At 33.8% G+C, this 25,377-nt stretch overlaps 1 protein-coding gene across 2 annotated transcripts; it reads left to right on the forward strand.

Moving 5' to 3' along the window:
- The first annotated feature begins 705 nt into the window (after positions 1–705).
- LOC134254201 (jouberin-like) lies at positions 706–25,045 on the forward strand. Of its 2 annotated transcripts, none has more exons than XM_062736747.1 (32): positions 706–735; positions 1,396–1,479; positions 2,538–2,604; positions 3,115–3,160; positions 3,342–3,474; positions 3,777–3,867; positions 3,970–4,663; positions 4,829–4,907; positions 5,029–5,212; positions 5,409–5,504; positions 5,592–5,685; positions 6,329–6,424; positions 6,732–6,830; positions 7,135–7,263; positions 7,947–8,008; positions 8,978–9,164; positions 9,462–9,577; positions 9,734–9,899; positions 10,200–10,341; positions 10,497–10,644; positions 10,939–11,072; positions 11,356–11,496; positions 11,623–11,716; positions 12,016–12,145; positions 12,319–12,423; positions 13,011–13,143; positions 13,230–13,300; positions 13,554–13,619; positions 13,761–13,923; positions 14,686–14,765; positions 14,889–14,977; positions 24,929–25,045. In XM_062736747.1, the coding sequence occupies exons 1-32, from the start codon at positions 723–725 to the stop codon at positions 25,038–25,040; spliced, it is 4,044 nt and encodes a 1,347-aa protein (XP_062592731.1). In that variant the 5' UTR covers positions 706–722; the 3' UTR covers positions 25,041–25,045. The 2 variants fall into 2 exon arrangements, with proteins under 2 accessions (XP_062592731.1, XP_062592732.1); XM_062736748.1 differs by lacking the exon at positions 24,929–25,045 and adding an exon at positions 15,433–15,454.
- Positions 25,046–25,377: the final 332 nt, after the last annotated feature.

The following is a 25,377-nucleotide window of genomic DNA, read 5'->3' on the forward strand; positions in this document are numbered from 1 at the left end:
CCAGAACACTGGGTAGAGGTGGGATCAGGTGCCATGGAGGAGAGAGCATCTACTGCCGACCGATCACACCCGCCGCTTGCTCCTTTTCATGATCGGGATATAACAGGAAAATCCGTCGACAATCAGTGGAATTTCAAATCTCAAAATGTTAATCAGAAGTGTTATTTTTATGCCTAACTGGATTAATTGTGAATACAATGAAATGGGATTCAAATTTAAAAACCTAAAATCACTATCTTTTAACTATTGTATAAATTTGCGATGGATAATTTATGATCTTGTCCTTAAAAGAAACTGCGGCATAAACATTTGTTCATTAAAATATTCAAATTTTCATTTCAAAACTCAAATACTCTTTGAGAGAATGTGTCACACTCAAACAGAATGATACAGACGGACAAATATGTACCGTTTTTCAAAAAGGAATAAAAAATAATAAACTTTTGAAAATATCACACGTATTTCTACACATTATAAATTTTATTTTATTTGTTCAAAAAATACATTGCACTACTCAGGCTTAGTATTTATTCTAAAAAGGTTTTTTAAAAAATAAATTATGTCAAGCCAGGGATTTATCTACTAATACTATAGTACATAGGTCCTGTCCAAGTGCCTAAGGACCTTTGAGTAGAAGGGAACTATTTTTACATCGATCCTAAAAAATTCTCACCCAATGAAATTCAAAAAATCTTTCAGTGCGGAGTAGAATGTAAACAAAGATGGCCGACGACGGTAGGAACATTTGTTGTCTACAATAATTATTGCACATTTGCAACTACATCTTATGATGAACATTAGATGCATTGTTAAATTTTATCTAAGAAAAGAAATATATCAACCATTATATCTTTAATTTTACAATAGTTATGGAAATTAACGAGCAATTTGGACTATTTGGCGCCGAAAACAAGATCAAACGTGTTTGTATATAGAAGATTTGCCGTTTTCTATCAACAACTATGAATAAAAGCATTTTGAAATGATGTTTACTATGGAAATAAATTTATATTATTTTGTCTATGATTAAAACCAAGTCAGCTGTTTCTTTTTTTAAAATATGGAATTCGTTTTCTAAATATTCGTGGCTTTCTACACCTTTGCTTATTCATGACATGTGTACACTTTATGAAAATGTAACAAAAATTACATTATTACGTTTGATATATTCAATAAAATTGAAATTGATGTGAAGTATATATTCATTATAATGACTAATTTAGCTTTTTTATTTATTTATTCAGAAATTAAATATGTTGTCCTCTCTGCAAAGTATTATTTAGCAAATGCTTGAAAACTGCTTTCACCAACATGTTTATATGGATGATTTATTTAAAGAGTTTGTGATAGTTAGAGTTTGGTGTATTTTTAAATGTCTTATTTTTTCATCTTTAGTTGCAACAAAAGACAAAGCAAAAAAGAATAAAAAGGCCAGGCCAAAGTCTGGGAAGGCAAAACAGGAAGATGAAATTCCACTCGGTAATTGTTTATGTAAACTGTATAATAGAGATTGATATTTATGTTTATTATATACCCAAATCTGTATCACTCAGGCCAAGCTTAAAAAATTCTTTGTTTGCAGTTGCCGACCTGTAATTTTAGACTGGGTCGGTAGGTAGGCATTCCTTTTTTTTTTTTTGGAAAAAAAAATCAGATTTTTGTTAGATAACAAATAAACGAGGTTTTCATACACTTACTAGACATGAATAAGCTCACCTCTTGTTATAAACCACCGATTGATAAAAAACGTGTCAAAATTTGAAAATGAAACTGTTTCAATGTTCTGAAAAATTGAAAAAAAAAAGAATTACCAAATGGCTAAAAAAAAAGTTTGGGTCGGGTGCATTTTCAGTGGGTCGGTAGGCAACTGCAAACAAACTTAATTTTATTTTAGGCCTCAGTTTTACTGTTGATTTTGTGTTGCAATATATACACCCTAAAATGTTCAGTATATATTGGCTTATTTGTCGTGTGTATTAAAAAGTTCCTTGAAAAACTTAATTTAGTTTATGGATAACAGTTGTAAAACTGATCCAAAAAGTTTTCTTTTTTCATATTTTACAAATTACAGAAGGCTATATTATAAATTTATTATTTTGACAGTATTTTGTTCATCATCTGAGGTTCTATAGGAATGTACTCATAACATTTACCATCCAGTTACACACATTTGTTGCTGTAATAACCTGGCAGAGTTTCCAAAAACCAAATACAAATGTATTTCTATTGATCACGGGCCAGTAGTGTGTTCTACAAGATCAAACCAAGTTCTGTTTGTCAGAATAAATTCTAACATAAATCATGATGTAATAAAGAAATAAGGTGTTGGTTGGAACTGGTCATGTTGTTTCACTTGAGAAATTTTCTGTTGAATTGCTGAATATGATTTCGGACCTTGACCTTGTTATACTCAGTTTGAATATGTTTATGTTTCTATACAAAAAACAAACAAACAAATATAAAAGGTGACCATGTTTATCATTATGATTAATAATTTATTTAACATTAAACCCATTTCTTGTGTTGTTTGGTTTCAGCGGATCTGAAGGGCAGCAGTTCTAAGTTTGACCAGCTCCTTCAGCAGGCAGTGGATCAGGCCACAGAGTACGTCACTTCTGTCACTCCTAATTAACCATTAATTTGGTGTTCACAATTTTTTTTGAGTTGGGCCAATTTTAGTTGGTTGCGAGAGGGACACAGATGGTATTTTTTTTAGGTTGGGAGAGGACGAACAAACACTTTTAAAAAAAATTGAATTTGAATATAGATCAATTTTGAAGAAATTCTTGTAAAAGTTATCATTGACCTGTTGCAAAATCATTTTTTGGTAGATCTTGTAATACTAAATAGAAATGGTAGGTTTCTTTCAATGTGGTAAATCTAAATACAAAATGGCATAATATGTAATTGATGTAAAATAAGAAATCTCCAAGGCATTTTTTCCGGTTATAAATTGTCTCCAAATTAAGAGATATACTGATTTTAGAATAACTGTAGTAACATGGATAGTGTATTTTTACCAATATTCATTTGTTAATAAGAGCAAAGACACTTAGATAAAGAACAATAAATAATAAAAAGAAGCATTTAGATAAACATTTAAATAAATTTCAGTGGAGCCAAAAAGAAGAAAAAGAAGAAGGCCGAGACAGAGGCAGTGGTATGTTTACAATGATGATTAAAACATGATTTATTAAATTACTTAGATCTATACAATTCATCAGAAAAAAAATAATTAATTGTTTTTTTTTTAGTATTTCTGTTCAAATGTTACAAAATATAAAATAAATGAGCCTTAGCCCTATGTGAAGATTTGAGATGACTAATTCCTTGTTTTATAGCTGGAATCTCTGAGGAAAGGAGAAGGTTTACAGAAGGAGGAGGATGCCGCCATTAAAGCTAACACCTACGACCCAGACAACAGTCCGAAAAATGAAAAAAGTAACAAACGACGACAGAAACTACAGGAGCAAGGTCAGTGTTCATAGAGAAAAATTCCAACCTTCATCAGAGAGACAAGGAATACCTTTAGAGAAATTATCATTTTTCGTAATATTAATATGTTTGGAAATTTGAGATACTTGTACATGTATTGAATATTTTATAAGACACTGAAGTAAACTCGATATTATGTGTACCTAAAGTTATTATTTTAGAAATGTCAGCTTGTAATTGGACATTGTTTCAACTTATAATGAAAATTATCATGCCAAAAGGAATCATTTAAAAAAGTTAAATGTATACATACATGTATTTATATTTTTGTCTAATTACAGCAAAAGACAATTCAGCTTTTGTAAATGATGAAGAGAAAGTTGATAATACAAAGAAGAAGAAAAAGAAAAAGCCCACCGAGAAAATTGACACGTAATCATCCTTTTCTATTTTCTAATAAAATTTTATTCCAATGAATACACTCCTATTTCATACACTCAGATTTATAAGAATCTCCTAATCCAATCTTTTCAGTGACACACTGATTGAAGACAAAACCATGACAATAGATGAGCTAGCTACAACACCAAAGAAGAAGAAAAAGCCACCAGATGGGGAGACTACAACAGAAACTCCAACAAAGGCACCCAGGAAGAAAAAGAAAGAAGTCGTCTCCGGAGATGAGAGACCTTTGTCTCCAGCAGACAGTGAACTCGCAGAAACAGGAAAGAAGAAGAAAAAGAAGCCTGCAGCGAAAAGTGAAGATGAGCAGCCATTGTCAGAACCGACATCTCCAGCAAGGCCAGAGACAAAGAAAAAGAAGAAGAAAAATGTAGAGGCAAGTGAAGAAGAACGTCCTATGTCTCCATCTGAAGAGTCGATGACTGCTCCCAAGAAAGGGAAGAAGAAGAAGAAAGGTGAAGAGACTGAAGATGAGGACACCAGACCTTTATCACCCTCTGAGGAGTCTGTACCTCCTACACCAACCAAGACCAAAGGCAAGAAGAAGAAGGGGAGAGAGGCTGAGGAAGAGAGACCCATGTCACCCTCTGAGGAGTCTGTGGTATCAGAGACAGTGGGGAAGAAGAAGAAGAAAAAGAAAGAGGTCAAGGCTGAGGAGGAGGAGGAAGAGCAGACAGAGGAGAAGGCTGCAGTCAAACAGAAGAAGAAGAAAAAGAAGAAGGGGGAAGAGGAGGCAGAGGAAGGGGAGGATCAAGAAGAAGGAGAGGTGTGTATCTTGTACTGTTCCTCAGCATTGTTTGTTATTTTATTTACTTTAGTGAGAAAAAAAAGTAAAAATAGATTTTTTCTTGAATCATTTTATAAGCAGAAGTTTTGATGACAAATCCAATTCAGAAAATAGTTTATCAATCTTTTTTGCAATGAATTTTAGGAGGATTTATCACCAGATGAAGAAACAGAAGTCAAAAAGCCAGCCAAGAAAAAAGACAAGAAAAAGAAAAAGGAGCCAGGTATGTATTTCCAGACACAGTTCTGACTCAATGATGAATTTATGAAAAACAAACTTATTTTAAGAGGTTGAATTCATTAAAGGTAGGTACTAGAAATAAAGGCTGATAAAATTTATTTCAGTGGATGAGGCGGAGTTGGAGCGGAGACGGGAGGAGCGGATGAAGGTGGAAGATGAGGGGGAGGTGTTATCGGTGACGATCCACCGAACGGACAAACTAAAGAACGACTTCCACATCCTCCACCCGCTGGTCAGGGTCCACATAGTGGATGAGGAGACAGGGACCTACCTCCACAAACAACACAAGTACGCAGTCACGACCTAACAGAGTTATCTGGTGTATTCAGCGAAATTTTCTCCCAATAATTACCCTCATTATTTATAGTTCAATATTTGCAATGTTTTGAAGTAATTTGTATGCCTAGATGATTAAGAGACTGTTCTGAAGTATCATAATGTACCAGGAGGTAGTTTTAGATAATGATTTCATTTCCTGCCTTAGGGACAGAGCAGTGACTGCCTTTTTTGAGACAGAGAATGAACAAGTGGACAAAATCCTTCCAATCATGACCCAACCATTTGATTTTAAGGAGAGGAAGTAAGTACTTACTACCAGTTAACAGAATAAGCTTACACTGGACAGTCAATATTGAATGGTACTCACTTTTGTTTGTATTTTGTCTAGGTCAGTGGTGCCTGTCTGGGAAGAGCTGCTTCTGTTCAATGAGAACTTTAACTACTTTATAGAGACGGATCTTAAAGTCATTGTCTTCTTTGAGGTAAATGTTTTCCTCTTTCCCTGAACAAGAGAGTGTGTATTTGAAAACAATTTGTTCAATCAGTGAGCAAATTGAAAATTCAATGATATGAAGAAGCTATTAATTTTTATAAGCTCCATCTTTTCTGCTTTAGGTTTGTTTATTAAAGTACTGTAACTTTTAAACTCACATATACCAGATTTTTAAGTTTAAGATTTTTTGGTTTAGATTCTTGGTTGAATTTTTTTTTCATTTTATTTTTTGACATTTAAAACCTCATCAAAAGTTTTTAAAACCAATTCCAGAGAAGATAATCAAAAGACAGTGAAAATGTATATTGTTAGAATCAAAACATGTTTATTAATTTGCTCCCCCTTATCATGCTGAAAGCAACTTTTAGCATCAAATATCTTGTCCCAAAATTTTTTTCCAAGTAATCAATTTTACAGTAGTAATGTATTTAGCAACAATATAAGAACAAGAATCCAGGATTAAATTTTGAATAAGTGTATGCATGTATGAAGGAGAAACTCATTTAGAAATACACTGTTGTTAGTAAATAAAGTTGATTTCTAAGTAAGGTGGTCCAAGTGGTACTGAAGTTTTATGCATTAATGTTTTTCTTCAATAATTTTTCAATTTTTGATAAAAATGTTATCTATAGGTGCTTGATTTTGTGAGTATGAACACAGCCAGTAAACAGTTCTCCAGCCAAAAAAGAGAGGGGGGCTGGTACAGAATAGCATGGGCTTTCTTAAAGGTACAGTGCACTTTTATTTCAATTCTATCTTAGAGCATTGAATAATTTTTGACTATTGAAGAGTTAAAATTTTTAATTTGAATTTGTACTCAAAACCTGTGTTTTGAATTAGAAATATCTTAGTCAAAATTATACTGGTGCATACACATGCATATTGTTCTCTGCAACTTATTTGACAAAGTTCTAGAAACAGAGCACTAGATTGTGATAGGTCATTTTAACAGCTTGTAAAAAAGAGAGAATTTGGTGATCATCAATGTTCTGGTATATGAAATTAACTCCAAATCATTTCTTTCTTTTGTTCCAGATACGTGGAAATAATAACAAATTGAATGTTGGTTCCAAAGTGAGGCTGCAATTATTTGTCCCTCCCAGCAGCTCCCACCCAAAACCCAACCAGCTAGAGGTAAGATTTTGTTAGCTGAACATGTCAAATCTGAAAAAAAAATAATAACATTGAATTAAATAATTTAAAATAGCAGACAAGGAGCATGATGTAAGGTGTTAAATAAAAATAAATATGTTTACAACATAACATCATGATTGCATAAAAATGTTCATAATACAAATTAATACAATCTGACTTAACGGGCTATACGGTATATCATTAGAATCAAAACATGTTTATTATTTTGCTAATAATAATGATAATTATGTGTATACCTTATATGATGCTGTGATGAGCTATTTTTCCTGTTACACCTGGACAGGTTTACCAGTGGTGGAGCAGTATGAAGAGGGAGCCCTACCCCTCCACTCTGTACGTCACCATCAAAGGGATCCAACCCCCGCGGGACGTGGAACCCGCCCTCATGAGGTCCATGTTTGCTACACAGGAGGTTTGTTACTCATTTTAAGAATGCATGCTTCAGTAAACATGTAAAAGTACTTCAAAGGAAAAAAAAATAACATGAACTGGTAGATCATGTTTTATAATTTTGTTCAATGAAGAAGTCTGGAAAAATTAATATAGGTAATTTGGTAAAAGGCCCGTATTTGAGGGTGACCTGGCCCTAAATACTAGTTACAGTGAGCTTGATATAGACTTCTTTCTTTTTTTTTTTTTACACACAATCCCCACTGCAACAAGGTTCATGCTTCTATTGGTGTTAAACATATACAGGTGCTTTAATTGTTATATATAAAAATGGTGCAAATTTTTTGTTGTTGATATATTTATGTATATGTATGAAAATGAAGCGTCAATAATTATATATTAGTGTAATGTGAAAAAATTCTGCGTTTAAATATTGGAAATATATTATATGATATTATATCAACCCAGGGAGCTCCTGACACCCCCTGGTTAGGTATTACCAGAGGGCTTCTGCGGAACTTTTGCCTCACTGTTATATTGTACATTATTGAATAAATGATTTGAAAGGGAAAAAAAATATATAGGTAATTTGATTCTAGCATGCAGACGGCTGGTGTTTATTGGATTTTTCATTTATTTATATACTTATATATTGTCTATTGGTTGATCACACTTTTAATTTTGCTCAAATGAATGTTTTTATAGGAGGTGGGCCACCGTACATACACAGACCTGAAGAAAAGTACACAATGGGGAGAAAAGAAAAAGTAGGCAGTTTCTCATAAAAATAACCTTAAAGATATGGAATTTTTAGCTGCATTATTTTTTTCAAATTATGCAGTACATTTACAATGTATATGCAGCTCTATATTAATATTCTTATAATAATTTTACTTCACATTTTTAAAGGAAGAAAAAATGGTAAGTCACTTGTTTGAGCATTCAGTTGTTCACATGCTAGTTTGTAACATTTGTTGATTGTTGATTCATATCACAATCATTTTGAATCATTATGTTGAAACTCACAGATATGTTTCCTTTCCTTCACAAAAGCATGAATAACAAACAGAATATTGTTGTGTCCTTTTATGCCCTTGGCCTAACGTCCAGAACCCATTTTGTTTAAAAAAAAAAAAACAAAAAAAAAAACAAAACAAACTAAAGTTACACATAGATAAATGTAACAAAAAGAGATTGTTCTTGCAAACTAAAAATGAAAAAAACTGAGAAAGAAGTCAATTGATTCAGTTTATAAGCTAGAGTATGTATGCATGTGTTTCGAATTTCTTGACTTCATTCAAGAATACAGACAACCAGTCCAAATAGCCAAATTGTACTCTCTTCTGTGTTTCTATGCTGGATGCATTTCTCATTTTCAGAGTCATGCTGTTTTATTTTGCCTTTGATTACATACATAAAAAATCATATATAGTCAGACCTTATTATCTTGAACTTGGTGAAAAATACAACTGTGATAAAACTGAATATTAAAGATATTGAAATTAAAATAATTACAATAAGAAAATAGTGTTTTGAACTTTCAAATCACTTTGACATATGCATGGTATATGAAATATTGGAGTTTGATTGAGATACTAAAGTTGATCTATATGTTTATATGCAGAATAGTTTTGTATTTGGTATAAATGAGGAACATTTGATATTAGTTTTTAACATGTGACTTAATTGTACATTAAGTGAAGCAGACCATAAAGAGATGCATGTTCTCATTGTAGGGGGGAACACAAGTCTTTGTCCTCCTGGTCACGGTTGGCTGGTCAGACCTGCCGGATTCCCAACACCCTCCATGCTACCCTCCCCGCGGGAAGAAAGGGCTGTTTTATGCTCCGGTTCTCACACGATGGGCGGAGCTTGGCTTGTGCCTGTAATGACAGGGATCAATATCCTATATTTATTTATGAGGTAAATATATGTTCTGCCTGTATATATTTTAGTTTTTATAAAAGTCTTCAAAGGTATAATTCTGTAAAAACATAATGCTGCAAGCTGAAGATGCACTGCATCAAAAAGTTTTTAATAGTGGTAAAATATTCAGTTTTGGGGATATTTGTATTGTCGTTTGCTTTTTGACTTGGCCTGCAGGGCCCTGTAAGTATAAGTGTGAGCACTAATTTATTGCACGTTTCACACACTTGGTCTCTGAATACACCTAATGAATAAATTTTGAGAAAAGCTGACATTTGCTTGTGTTCTATCAAGGTGCCATCATTTGAGCTGAAAGGAAAATTAAAAGGTCACTTTGGTCTGGTGTATGATCTGTGCTGGTCTAAACGAGACACTCATCTTCTGTCTGCATCCTCAGATGGAACGGCAAGGTAAAAACATTTAACCACAATGTTAGAGAAAGAATTGTATGATCTGGATTACTAAATGTTAGAGAAGAAATTTATTGTGTGAAGTTATATGTCTAAATTGTTACTAAGTTTAATGCTTCGGAACATAACTAAGTATTTACTACTGTTGCATTTTAGACTTTGGAACATGGACAATTTTGAATTCTCGGAGAAACTCCTCCCCCACCCTGGCTTTGTGTACACGGCCAAATTCCACCCCCGACTGGACACGGTAATCGCCACGGGAGGTTACGACCAGGTGATACGGGTCTGGGACGTCAGTGGACCAGAGCAACATGGAGTTGTAAGTTCCTGTTTATTCTATTTTTGAAGGAGTCTGAAAATTTAGCTTTGTTCCTTGGGAAAATTTTTCACTTGTTTGTCCTTGAATATATAGAAGATATGTTAGGGCTCCCATGTATTTCAAAAGAATAGCTAAGGAAAAAGAAAACCTTGGTCAGGAAAAACTTGTTTAGTGATATTAAATGACTTAAAGGCACAGAGGCCTCTTCTAACATAGCAAAAGATTTTATTCAAGCCCACACTATTGTTATATATGTAGAAGTAAAACATAACATATACACAGTGTAATGTTTATCTATAGCTGAAGCAAGAAATAGAGGACCACAGAGGGCTAGTTAACACACTGATATTTGAAGAAGATGGTGGGAAGATGTATTCTGGTGACAGTGCAGGAAATGTCCTGATATTCAATGTGTTTGTTGGTGAACAAGAACCTAGATTAGGTAAAACACAGCAAGTTTTTTTGAAGTATATACATTAAGCATTAATTAATAATTGAGCTGGTTGTTTAGAATAAGAAATTAATTTTTACATGCAGACTGCTTAGAATACTCAAATGTACTTGCAGACTGATTAAAATATTGATTCTTTCTTACAGGATGGGAAAGAGACTGGACCATATTCCGTAAAATAGATGACCCTGAGCTTAAGGATGTCCCCATAAACTGTCTGACCCTCCATCACAATGGGAGACGACTCCTGGTACACAGCAGGGACAACATCATCAGAATGTTTGACCTCAGGGTGTAAGTTACTGTTGTGTTAAACATTTGTTGAAGAAGACATTTTCAAATGAAAAGTAGCTCAGTGAAAAACAGTGGTTAAGGTTTTAAAAGGTGGAAGAAGAGAGAATCAGAGACAAATATTTGAAAAATCTTATTTCAAATTTATCAACCTCTTTGACAAAGTTTTATTCCCTGGAAGGGTAATGGGAATAGCAAGGAAAAATTCTCTGGGAAGCAGTTTATTAAAGTGACAAAATTAAAGTAGAATTATATTAAATTAATAGTTAATCAATAAGACATGGTTTTGTTCTGCAGACAAAGAGTGATGCAGAAGTACATTGGAGCCCTGAACTTTAGAGAAGAAATCCACAGTACCCTGACTCCCTGTGGGTCATTTGTCTTTGCTGGGAGTGAGGATAACTTTGCTTATGCCTGGAACACAGAGACTGGTTAGATAATTTATCATCAATTGTAGCTAAAACCAATATAGTGATTAAGTTACAGTGATCAGTTATTAATATTTTATAAAACGCTACTAAAAGAATAAATATTAAATACATGTAATAGGTATACATGAGCATGCATTATATAATAAATATAAAAATTTAAAATATGAATAAATATTTAAAAAATAAAATGTTAAATATGCAGAATTTCAAATTGTCTTCCCCTTCCAATAACATAAAAATGATATATGGTATTACAGTGTATATTCTTATTTATTTTACTCAGGTGACCAGGTAGCGATGTTTTCGGAGTTGAATTATCAGTACCCTGTGACGGATGTGGAGTATCACCCTAGAGACCACATGATGGCGCTGTGTTCCCTCGGTGACAACCAACCAATCCTTATCTACAACTACGATCCTCACAGTAATTTTATATTTACTACAATAATTATTAAACTTCAGAATGCTCAAACTTTTCCATGAAATAATAGATACAAGTGAAATAATACACTAAAATGTGTGTCAAATTGGATCTTTTCACACTTTGTAGTTGCTCAGATAGATGCGGGATTATCCCCGAGACAGATCAATGTACCCGAGTACACTCAGCCCGAGGAGATTCCACATACTTCTACATTACCTGGGTGTGTATCAATATTAGAACTTTTGACACATTCATGATTTAACTGACACGTTATGTTTTAGCACATACAGAACAAAAATAAAAAATATCTTCAGTACTGTAAAAATAGGACATATATATTAATGTTATTATGAAAATTATGGCAAGATCTACATATACATGTATATGCATATGTTTCATTTCTACAAAACGAGGAAAATGCATTGTTTTTGTAGTCTACATAATTTTGAATATGCAAACCATTTTAAAGACTTGTATTCTATTTTAATCATTTATAAAATGAATTTTTAAATATTGTAGTTCCCCTAGAAAGGAGGACACAGGAAAAACCACATCAAGTCTAGGAACCAGAATTCTGACAAAAGATGAATTCCAGGCACATGCTACTGCTAGATTTGAGAAAGTGATGAGAAAACTCAACAGTGCTACAGTAAGTCAGACTTCTAGATTGTACAGTTTTTCTTTTGATAGAATTCTGTACAAAACTCTACTTCTTTGTGATAATTAGAACACTACTGTACATGTACATCTATATATCTAGGGTAGATTACAATTAAAATCTTGCACCATGTAAGAGTTTATAATGCAGTGTTTTATTTTTAGGCTCAGATAACCTCCCCTGCTATGGACCTGCCCGGTGTTCCACTGTCCACCCCCCGCATGGGACACACAGGATTGATGATGGGTTCCATGACCCCCAGAACCATGGTATTTATCTGTTAATTAAGTATGTCAAAAACTATAAATAAAAAAGTATGTACAGTAGTCAGTTGAAATATTGTGAACAGATTAAAGATATTGAAATGTACTTTTCTATTAACTAGGGATGGGTATCGCCAAAAATTTCGTATCGCGATATATCACGATTTTTTCCCCACAATATCACAATAATATCATGATATTTTTAAAAGCAGTTTTTACAATGATTTTATATGAAAAGTCATTATTTTTCTAAAAAATATGCTAGAAAAACAAAATTTTACTTTCTTGAAATTTTTATGTATATAAAATCAATTATGTTTGGACAGTAAGATGCCATTCTTTTCACTTTTTACAATATTTTTTTTTATACTTTCTGTAATTGTAATTTGAAAGATTGAACAAAAAAATGAATAATTTCTGGACTTTATAATATGTACCTAAAGACCGGTATTTAGGTCTCTGTATCACGATACGTATCACACAACAAAAAATCGTGATATACCGGTATACCGATAAAATCGCACATCCCTACTATTAACATAATATAGGAGTCATATTACATTGACATACAAATGAGATTTCTTGTTGTTTAGATGGCCTCTCCCCAGGCCTTCTCGCCCCATGCCTCTCGTACTATGACTGGTATCATGCAGCAGCAGCAGTTCTCCAATCAGAACCTGTATCTGAAGACCGGGGATACTGACTGGAGGCCTGGGTTTACTGAGGGTAAGACACTTATCAATGGCAGTTTAAGAAGTGATTTTCAAAAATGATAAAATGCTAGAAATTTAAGTTTTAAACCTTGTTTTCAGTTGGTCGCCATGGTGCAAGAAGCTCCAGTCCCACATTTGTAGGCAGACCCCCAACTATCGCCCTAACACAGGTAGGTACCTAAAACAGAATTTCTTTTCCAAATCCTTATCCCTCCCCCCCTTTCCCCCTCCCCCCCCAAATACTTGTAATTCTACACAAAACAGGAAAATTAAGGAAAAAAACAAAGTAAAAGGTTGGAAAAATTGAGATGTATAATTTCTCTGAAATTTTGAAAGTCAGTAGATTTTTTTTAAATATAAATGAATTTTATGTGAACATAACAGAATAATGAAAAAGTTATTGTCTTTGTAATATACTTCCAGCAACAAGGAGGAAAGGCTCAGTTTTCCTTCCAAGCACCTGCTGGTAAATCAGTCAGCCAGAAACAGGTGAGCCATAAAGATAAGTATGATAAGTACTGATAAGACAAATAGGATTCATTCATTATTAAAGTTCTACATTTCCTATGCAATCTTTGGTCCTTTGAATAGTACACTGATGATCTGACCTGAATAACTTTGTTTCTGTAGGTGGTAGCCCTGTATGACTACAGAGCCCAGCGTTCTGATGAGCTGACAATATTTAAGGGGGATGTTATTACCGTACTTTATAAAGACAACGACAACTGGTGGATGGGAGAGCTGCCTGACGGTCAGCAAGGATTCTTTCCCTCCAGCTATGTTGCCGAAGAGGGTATGTTATTTATACACCAGTGTGCAGTCAGGTTTTACTGTAATTATTTCATTCTTCATGAAATAAGTTTTATCTTTTGATTTCTGTTCCTTGTGCAATTGCTGAATATTCTTTTTTAAGGTTTTTCACAATTGCATGTATGTTGAATTCCATTAATATTTAATCACCCGAAAGGTTTTCCATCCTCCTGTGATGTCATAGGTTTTAGCAAAAATTATTTATTTAAATTCATATCCATTAGAAAAATATCTTTTGCAAGAATGCTTTTTAATTGGAATAATGCATATAATTGTCCAGTAAAAGAATTATAAAAATGTAATTTTCCTTGTTTAATCAATTATTCAATTTAAAAAATGTTGCTAAGGGCAATAACTCCTTCTCATGCATCTTCATTCATAGTACTTTTAATGTAAAAATGTTTTCCTGATTTTCAAATTCAATTATATTTACAAAGTAACAATTACTTTAGAACTTGTGTATTAACCAGATTTTATGAAATAACTGTTCACTATATTTGTACAATTTTTTATGCAGACATACATTTTTGTTTAATGTTGTCTTATGTCATCTTATAAAATATGGCATCCTATGCATTTTTTGCAATTATTATTTAATTTAAACTATTGTCAGTGAAAATAATTGCAGTTTTTCTACTTAAACTGATAATATTGCTAGGATAGAAATACTGTAAAGAACCTGATGCATAGTATGCAATGTGTTTGCTATCTACCTGGATGTACATGTGTGGTATTTTATTTCCAGATTCAGAGAGCATCACTGACAACAGACCTGTAGACGACAGTGATGAGGACGAGGATGATGAAACAGCTGTCAAAAAGAAGGTGAGAGTCTGGGAATAAAACCTACACAATATAGGATATATACTAATACCGGTACATTCTATTTACTTATGAACAGTACAATAATACCATCAATTCCTGATCTATATTATTTCTGTTGTGTAGTACACAGCCTACAGAACTAAGACCGGGGAGCTGAAGTTTCTCTCTGGGGCTGAAGAATCAGATGAGGACTTACTAGAAGCCAAGCCAAAGTAAGTAATAATCTCTATAGGGATCATAATCTTACTTGCTTGGAGCTGTAGTTCATAGTTTTCTCCCCTTTTCTTCCATCATTCAACATTAATAAAATCAAACTTGATATCTCAATTTTGACAGGAAAAAGAAAAACTTTGAGTAGAATACTTTAGATATTAAGATTGAGACTTCAAAATTACCTTTACATGGTATTCGAGATATCATTTGAGTTGCCGAAGTTCAGCTGCATATAACATTGTTTGAATACAAGGAATCTGCATATGTTTCATGAAAAATCATTAAATAAAACACACCCTCTACTAAAGAATTTCATATAATTTTTCACAATTCAAAGCAAATAATTTAAGATTGCATTACTAGTGCCGTTAAGATGGCAAATTTTTTTTTTACCTCATTCTATGATACATTAAATACGATAAGAATAACTTGTAAATTGTCAATTTTTTTTCAGCAAGTGAATTAATGGGTAAAAATGATTGTTTGAAAACTAACCAGAATTCACTTGTTTTATTATACAAATCGTTTATAATTATGATGGTACATTTATGGTTTGGAATTAAATTTTCAAATTGCCGTTTATGTTATTGTTTGCTCACTGAAGATAACAGTTTTGATGGATAACATTAACAATGGTGTGTAAATGTCAAGGGAACAGACATGAAAAATGTTTTTATCAGAAAGCCAGGATTAGAGTTTCAGCAGCCTGATTCTAAATATTTCATCAGAATCGAATTTATCGTGCATGATGATTAGAATGGCTTATATTTAGATCAATTGTTTTCTGTAAAATGATCATCCATACCATACATATAAAGTAGCAAATTACATCACTGTCTCATTTAAAATCGTAAATATTTAATTTGATTGATGCACGAGGACATTGATTATGTAGCTAAAACAAACACAAGGGTTGATGTGGGGTGAAAACCTGGAATTAAACAAAGAAAATATTTGTGTCTCTAGTTAATACTGAAGTTACCCAGAATCAGTGTGGGCAAGTCCAGCTTATCTGTCACTCCCACTTTGGAATCTGGACAGTAACTCTTCTTAAGTATTCTGGTTTTTAGCTCTACTGGTCAGAGACCAGAAGAGCTTATGCGATAGTAATGCGTCCGGCGTCCGTCCGTCTGTCTGTCTGTCTGTCCGTCTGTCTGTAAACAATTTTTCAAAACGCTACTCCTCCTACAATTTTAGTCTGATTTCATTATAGCTTGGCACACAAGTGGACTACACTAAGATACATAAAATAGTGCATCAGTTTTTGATTTCGATGAACGATGTTGCCATGGTTACTAAAAATAGAATTTTCTGAGAAATTCCTTTAAAACGCTACTCCTTCTACAGTTTTGGTCTGATTTCAATATAACTTGGCACACAAGTAGACTACACTAAGATACATAAAATAGTGCATCGGTTTTTGATTTCGATGAACGATGTTGCCGTGGTTACTAAAAATAGAAATGTCTGTGAAATTCCTTTAAAACGCTACTTCTTCTACAGTTTTAGTCTCATTTCAATATCACGTGGCACACAAGTAGACTACACTAAGATACATAAAATAGTGCATCGGTTTTTGATTTCGATGAGCGGTGTTGCCATGGTTACTTAAAATAGAATTTTCTATGAAATTCCTTTGAAATGCTACTCCTTCTACAGTTTTAGTCTCATTTCAATATCACTTGGTACACAAGTAGACTACACTAAACTGCATAAAACAGTGCATCGGTTTTTGATTTCGATGAGCGGTGTTGCAATGGTTACTAAAAATAGAATTTTCTGAGAAATTCCTTTAAAACGCTACTCCTTCTAAAGTTTTGGTCTGATTTCAATATTACTTGGCACACAAGTAGACTACACTAAGATACATAAAATAGTGCATCGGTTTTTGATTTCGATGAACGATGTTGTCATGGTTACTAAAAATAGAATTTTCTGAGAAATTCCTTTAAAACGCTACTCCTTCTACAGTTTTAATCTCATTTCAGTATCACTTGGCACACAAGTAGACTACACTAAGATACATAAAGTAGTGCATCGGTTTTTGATTTCGATGAACGGTGTTGCCATGGTTACTAAAAATAGAATTTTCTGAGAAATTCCTTTAAAACGCTACTTCTTCTACAGTTTTAGTCTCATTTCAATATCACTTGGCACACAAGTAGACTACACTTAGATACATAAAATAGTGCATCGGTTTTTGATTTTGATGAGCGGTGTTGCATTGGTTACTAAAAATAGAATTTTTTGAGAAATTCCTTTAAAACGCTACTCCTTCTACAGTTTTGGTCTGATTTCATTATCACTTGGCACACAAGTAAACTACACTAATTTACATATAATATTGCATCGGTTTTTGATTTCAATGAACGGTGTTGCCATGGTTACTAAAAGTAGAATTTTCTGTGGAATTCCTTTAAAATGCTACTCCTTCTACAGTTTTGGTCTGATTTCAATATAACTTATCACACAAATAGACTACACTAAGATACATAATTCTGTGCATCGGTTTTTGATTAGTACAAACCAGTAGAGCTACAGTCTCGACAGAGACTTCTGGTTATTTTACACCCCCCCCCCCCCCAAAAAAAAGACAGCTGTTTGAAATAAGAACAGATAGTCTCAAATCAATGGTATTTTATTTCTTTTCTGTTGGGAGTATGTGGCCAAAACTGCATCCCTATATTAAATTGAAGGACAAAAGTAAAGAAAGTGAAAGTACATCAATTGAGCACATTGTATTGTAACACAGGCACATCACCAAAGATGCCACTACTCTAGACTTTGGTTGGGATAGAAAAATCTTGATAGGCATACATAATAATTGTATGCAACATGTTGTGGTTTATATAGTTTGTCATCAAAGAGTTTTAAAGGAAACTTGCATATAAACAATAATGGGGGACTTAACAGGAAATGAAGACAATGGCATTCCCCTTATCTTTATAGGTGGGTGAATTTAAATAAAGTTGAACCTAGATTCTCTTGTTTGATGGCATTAACTTCACAATATATCAGAGTCTGGAATACTATACTAGTATTCCTTATGTTGTTTTTTGAGTTGTACATGTACATGTACATGTATTTTTACTTTTGAGAAGTTTCATCAAGTTTTTAACAGAATTTTTTTTTAATAAAGCTTATGCTTAGACACTTTTGTCTGAATGGGAAAATGTGTAGTGTGCAATTATATCATGTTTGCACACTAGATTGTTTTTGAAGTTAACGTTAAAAAGTTCAGATTTTCTGAAATATAAAAAAATGCTTTTGAACAGAAAATTTATGTTCACTGCTACCAATTAATCCACCATTTATTTAGCATTATGTCAATGCTAATACCTGTACTACTATTTCTGTTGGGGATAGATTAAAAACTCATCAGTATTGATCTTTTCCCTTTACTTCTAATCACTGATTGTTTTTGGAGTGAAATAATAAAGTTGTCTATTATTTTAAAGATGCTGTCAACTTTATCACCAGTGGGGGGATATATAAAATCAATAAATTAACATTTTAACTGCAACTAGAGACTTTTTGTTATTGTTGAGTTTGAACATCTGTTTTTAAGAACTTTTTAAGATACAGCATCTGGATTCTGAGTTGACATTTTGGTTTGAGCCATTAATATTGCATAAAGATCTGAGCTGACCTGATTCCGTCCTGTACTTTTATTGTTTAAAATTGATTTTTTATTGCTAATCCATGCTGAGCCTTTAATTTTTAACAAGAAAAAAAAGATGTCTAGTTAAATTAATTTACATGTAAATTTAATTAAAATTGTATCATTTTAAACATTTTTTAAATCATCTGGAATCTGCATTTCTTTGTATTATTTTTTGCTCACCTCAACGAAGTTGGGGGAGCTTATGTAATACCCTCGGCGTCGGCGTCCCAGGTTAAGGTTAAGTTTTTTGGAGCAGTTTTCTTTTTAAGTACTTCTATGTCCTATATTGATTAGACATGCATGGAAGATGGTTCTAGTGTGTTTCATTGTACCAGTCAAAGTTTCAGATGCTGTAATTTCAGCAAAGGAATGATCAGGTTAATGTTTTTGGAGCAGGTTAACATTTTTGGTGCAGTTTTTGGTGTAGGTTTCATTTCCAAGTAACTATAAGCCCTATGTTGACCAAACTTGCATGGATGATACATCTTAGGATATATACTACCGGGCTTGCTTCGGATGCTGAATCTGATCTACATTTTCCGGTTGAGTGAACAGGTAAAAGTTTTTGGTGCAGGTTTCATTTCCAAGTAACTATAAGCCCTATGTTGACCAAACTTGCATGGATGATACATCTAAGGATGCATACTACCGGGCCTGCTTCGGATGCTGATTCTGACCTACATTTTGCGGTTGAGTGAACAGGTTAAAGTTTTTGGTGCAGGTTTCATTTCCAAGTAACTATAAGCTCTATATTGACCAAACTGGCATGGATGATACATCTAAGGTTGCATACTACCGGGCTTGCTTCGGATGCTGAATCTGACCTACATTTTCCGGTTGAGTGAACAGGTTAAAGTTTTTGGTGCAGTTTTTGGTGTAGGTCTCATTTCCAAGTAACTATAAGCCCTATGTTGACCAAACTTGCGTGGATGATACATCTAAGGATGCATACTACCGGGCTTGCTTTGGATGCTGAATCTGACCTATATTTTCTGGTTGAGTAAACAGGTAAAAGTTTTTGGTGCAGGTTTCATTTCAAAGTAACTATAAGCCCTATGTTGACCAAACTTGCATGGATGATACATATAAGGATGCATACTACCAGGCTTGCTTCGGATGCTGAATCTGACTTACTTTTTGTGGATGAGTGAAAATATTAGTTTTTGATGCATGTTTCATTTCCATCTAACTATGAGCCCTATAATGAGCAAACTTGCATGGACGATACATCTTAGGATGCACACTAATGGACTTGCTTTGGATGCTGAATTTGACATACATTTTTCAGATAATAGACCAGGTAAAAGTTATGGGTGCAGGTCTATTACCTAAAAAACTATAAGGCTTAAATAACATTGTATAAACCAAACTTGCACAAATGTTGCATCAAGAGATGAAAACTCTCAAATTTGCTTCAGATGCTGGATTTTGATTACATTTTCATGAAGAAGAACTAGTTCAAATTTTTTATGTAGGTCTATTTCAAAGTATCAGATCAAAATTGCTTAAATATTTTCATTTTTGGAATGTACACTTTTTGTTGGTTAATTGTGTGACTTGGCCTTACTTAAAGACAACATTCGTTGAGGAGATCTCTGTAATCTCTGATTACCTATGTTTATAGTTTGTGACAAATGGGGGAAGAGAATGTATTTCCTCTTACATTCAACCCCTTCCCTAATCCCTCCTCTGAGAACAAATTAAACAACAGAATAATGAATGACATATTCAAGATAATTTCAAATTTGATTGGAAAAAAAATTCATTGTAATACATTCCAAAGCAATTATATATATAGGCCTATGTTGAAAAATTCCATTTCACCAAAGGAATTAGAATTTTTGTTTAGCTTCAAATATGTTTAAGGGCAGTCACCTGTGAAGTCGTGCTATGTTTCAATGCTCTGGTTGAAAGGCAAAGATGATGAAATATTAAAACCCATTTCCATTTAGTTTGAAACAGTTTGCCTATCTTTGTCCATCAGTTCCCTCATTATCTGGTGAGGGTATTTGTTCTGTCAAAAGGAAATATTTTAACATCAATTATTTATGGGACACGACATCATCTTTTTTTTCCTGAGAGGAAAATGAAATACAGTTTGACTAGCAGCCATACAATTAAGGTGTACCATTACTGCTTTAAACCAGGCAGTTGGGGATAAAATGGCAGTTTGATCTGTAGATGCCTTGTATGTTTTATTCAGTATAGGTCTTTTCTGAGGATTTGTTCCACTAGTTCCAGTAAAGCACTGTATATCATTAATAACAAATTAGTTACTGTGTATTATTCTCTCTGACTGTCAACCCTTAGATATGTTCTCTCTGTAAATCACATAAACTTTTCCCTTATATGATAAACGTTTTGCCCTAAATTCGTAGGACACACACAACTAAATACTGCAAGTTATATTTTATAATCTTTATCTTAATTACACTAAAGCTACACATGCACAAGACATCTGCATGGATCTTCTTGGAAATAAAAGTACATGTAAGTATAAGAGGTCTGACAACACATTCCTTTAAATTTCATTTTTAGCTCACCTGAGTTGAAGGCTCAAGTGAGCTTTTCTGATCACATTTTGTCAGTCAGTCTCTCTGTCTGTCTAGCTGTCTGTCCATCTGTAAACTTTTTACATTTTTGACTTCTTCTCAAGAACCACTGGGTCAATTTTAACTTAACTTGGTACAAAGCATCCCTGGCTGAAGGGGAGTTTAAATTGTTAAAATGAAGGGTCAGGTCCTTTCATAAGGGGAGATAATCAAGAAAAGACAAAAATAGGGTAGGGTCACTAAAAAATCTTCTTCTAGAATCACTAAGCCAGAAGAGCTGAAACTTATGTGGAAGCATCCTGGGGTAGTGCAGATTTTGAATTATTAAAATCATGACCTCTGGGGGTAGGGCTAGGCCACAATAGGTATTTCAATGGGTAAAGAACAGCATGTTCAAAGCTACTCAGGTGAGCAATGTGGCCCATGGGCTTTTTGTTGTATACGTATGTAATATACCAAAAATGTTTAGAATTATTAACCTCCGATTTTAAATCGTTTTCAAAATTTCTTAAATATATGAATAAAAATTGTGATTTTAGCAATTTTCAAGATTTACAACAGAATTGAACACTAGCTAGGTAATACCATCCTCAGTAATACTGCACAGAGCTGTCTAAATTATGGGTAAGGCCAGGGAGTTTGGCCTCCTGGGTCAAGATAATGCCTAGGATTGCATGGGGTTACTTTTGTCATGGGTGAAGCCTGGGTCATGAGTGAATCCCGTGTCTGGGGTTGTCTTGATCAAAGGTCAAACCAAAGATTAGGGCTAAAGGGGTCTTGAATGAAGCCTGATATTGGGGATGTCTGGGTCATGGGTAAAGTCTGGATCAGGTGAATCCCAGGACTAGGACTGTCAATCAGTGTCAAACCAAAGGTTAGTGGCTGCCTGGGTCATGGGGGAAGCCTTGGATTTGGGCTGCCTGGGATTTATTGGTTTAAACACATGATTGAGGCTATCTGACTCATGGTGACGCCTGGAATTGGGCTACTGGAGTTTTGAATAAATACCGGTGTCATATAATATATTGAACCCCGCGATATTTTGAACCCGGGTTCAAAATATCGCTGCGAAATATTGAACCCCCTTATAAAATATTGAACCCGGGGTTCAAAATATTATGGCCATAAAATATTGAGTCCCCCTGTCCATTTAATTTAAGAGGTAGGGGGTTCAAAATATTATGGCCATAAAATATTGATTCCCCTGCCCATTTAATTTTAGAGGGAGGGGGCTTCAAAATATTATGGCCATAAAATATCGAGTCCCCCTGCCCTTTTACTAGTAATTGATGAGGTAGGGGGTTCAAAATATTATGGCCATAAAATATTGAACCCCCCTGCTCTTTAAATTTAAGAGGAAGGGGTTTCAAAATATTATGGCCATAAAATATTGAATCCCCCTGCCCATTTAATTTTACAGGGAGGGGGTTCAAAATATTATGGCCATAAAATATTGAATCCCCCTGCCCATTTAATTTTACAGGGAGGGGGTTCAAAATATTATGGCCATACAATATTGATTCCCCCTGCCCTTTAAATTTAAGAGGGAGGCGGTTCAAAATATTATGGCCATAAAATATCGAGTCCCCATCCATTTAATTTTACAGGGAGGGGGGCTCAAAATATTATGGCGATAAATTATTCAGTCACCCTATTGAACTGTTTTGTAAAGGGAGTGATGATATAATATGCCTGCAAATAATCTAAAACCCTTCTCCCACTTACACACTTCCACTGGCCATAATATTTTGAACCCCCTCCCTCATCAATGAAAAGGGCAGGGGGACTCAATTTTTTATGGCTATAATATTTTGAACCCTCTCCCTCATAAATTGGAAAGGCAGGGGACTCAATATTTTATGGCCATAATATTTTGAACCCCCTCCCTCATAAATTAAATGGACAGGGGGACTCAATATTTTATTGCCATAATATTTTGAACCCCCCTCCCTCTTAAATCAAAAAGGCAAGGGGGTTCAATATTTTATGGCCATAATATTTTGAACCCCCCTCCCTCACAAATAAAAAAAGGGGGGGTTCAATATTTTATGGCCATAATATTTTGAACCCCCTCCCTCATCAATTAAAAGGGCAGGGGGACTCATTATTTTAAGGCCATAATATTTTGAACCCCCCTCCCTGTAAAATTAAAAGGGTAGGGGGACTCAATATTTTATGGCCATAATATTTTGAACCCCCTCCCTCATAAATTAAATGGAAAGGGGGATTCGATATTTTATGGCCATAATATTTTGAACCCCCCTCCCTGTAAATTAAATAAGCAGGGGTACTCAATATTTTATGGCCATAATATTTTGAACCCCCCTAGATGTAAAATTAAATGGGCAGGGGGACTCAATATTTTATGGCCATAATATTTTGAACCCCCTACCTCTTAAATGAAAAAGGTAGGGGTTCAATATTTTATAAGGGGGTTCAATATATCGCAGCGAAAAAGTGAACCTGGGTTCAAAATATTATGCGATATTTTGAACCCGGGTTCAATATATCGCGGTATCAAAATATTATGCTACACCGGTACCAGAAATTTAGGCTGTCTGGGTCATGGTTAAAGTCTAGTTTTGGGGGAAAAGGCTCCAAAGGCTCATGAATTTTAGACAGTTTGATTTTAGAATTCCAAAAAACATATGAAACAAGGGCACCACAAGGTAGAGCAAACCCTGACAAAGAACATATCTATAAATCAAGGCAGCATTCTGGTCATCACTTCCGTTTCACACTGAAGTAACTCTACACTCACCCACAATGAACACATACAATTGCATTACTCTATCTCCTCCAACTCTGTTGTGAGGGATAATAATTTTATGTTTCAGTATTGTACATAAAGTCTTAATTTATTCTCACCAACTTATTATAAGAAAACATGGTTTCTTGCCAAGTTCTTAGACTTTTCTAGCATCAGAAAGACAATAGATGTTATGATTATTGCGCTAAGTAAAACAAAACCTGTATGCTGCATTTATCTGCATGTCGTTGAGGAAAACAATATGGATACTTTTGGGGGAATTTTCCGTCATGTATTTCATGAATGCAATACATGTATACTTCATTCCTGATAAATTGTCTAAAAACTTAATATGTACATTATTATGAATTGAAAATAATGCAGACAACAAGAAAGCAGACATGAAAATACCCTTACTAGGTTTCCAATTAATAATTATTTAAATGAGATGAGATTGATGAGAAATTAAAAAAAGGTTAATGAACTCTAGGACATGGTCAATGAATAAAGGTGTTTACCCATCGTTCATGTGTCAGTCAGGGTCATTAATGAAATAGGATTTCAGGGATATGGAAATGTTACATTTTATACATGTATGTATATACATATAAAATGGTAGCTCCAACTTTGCTAAAGGACTTCACTTTAGAAAAATGAAATGTTTTCAGATTTTTTTTTTTTTTTTTGCCAAAATGTGAATAATCCAGAATTTCAAACACCTTTAGATTTAGAGTCTGATTCACCCTCAGACTGCAAAGAGTCATACTTTAAAAGTTATTTTGTATATACATGTTTTTGTGACAGTAAATTGAATATATCACTACTCTTTATCCAGCAATATTCTTCTCTAACAAGGAAATAGTAGGCAGGACATTTAATCAAATACCTTGTTAGTTAACATGTTTTTCATACCTAATAAATTAAGTGTCATAATCTTCTAAGAATTTGTTTGACTTGTTTATCATAAATTTATTATTTATTACAGAAAAAAGAATCGAGGAAATGCAGATGAAGGAAGTGATATAGGCTCGACTGGAACCCTGGACAGCAAAGGAAAGAGGAAGAAACAGGTCGTCATTAACGAGTCAACGGCCTGAGTACAGACCACAATATTATTCCTTTTATTCTCTGTGATATGTGATTAGCAAATGGGGTTGTAGTTTATGGTATATTAATTTTATCCTTATTCTCCGCAGCTCTGTCCCGGATTTTCCTCTAATACATGATTTATGTACACTGTTGTCAATCTTAAAGCTAGCACCTTGATCTGATTAATGAAAGTAAAAGTCCTTGAATGTTAAAATAACTATATTTTTTAATGAAACAGAATACATACATAAAACACACAAAAAATCATAACCAAGATTTTGTGATGTACTAGCTGAAATATTCTGAAATGTGACACTGTTCAAAGCCATTCATTACATTTTAAAA

The sequence above is a fragment of the Saccostrea cucullata genome, unplaced genomic scaffold (assembly GCF_032062105.1).
Source record: "Saccostrea cucullata isolate Sc308-1 unplaced genomic scaffold, CSIRO_AGI_Scuc_v1 ctg239, whole genome shotgun sequence".
Classification (NCBI taxonomy): Eukaryota; Metazoa; Mollusca; class Bivalvia; order Ostreida; family Ostreidae; genus Saccostrea; species Saccostrea cuccullata.

What these genes read in the sequence shown, in the direction of transcription:
- LOC134254201 (XM_062736747.1), top strand. An exon ending in CAAAACCCAACCAGCTAGAG is followed by an intron (nt 6,831 to 7,134) that starts GTAAGATTTTGT and finishes ACACCTGGACAG; the next exon opens with GTTTACCAGTGGTGGAGCAG. An exon ending in AAACAGCTGTCAAAAAGAAG is followed by an intron (nt 14,766 to 14,888) that starts GTGAGAGTCTGG and finishes TCTGTTGTGTAG; the next exon opens with TACACAGCCTACAGAACTAA.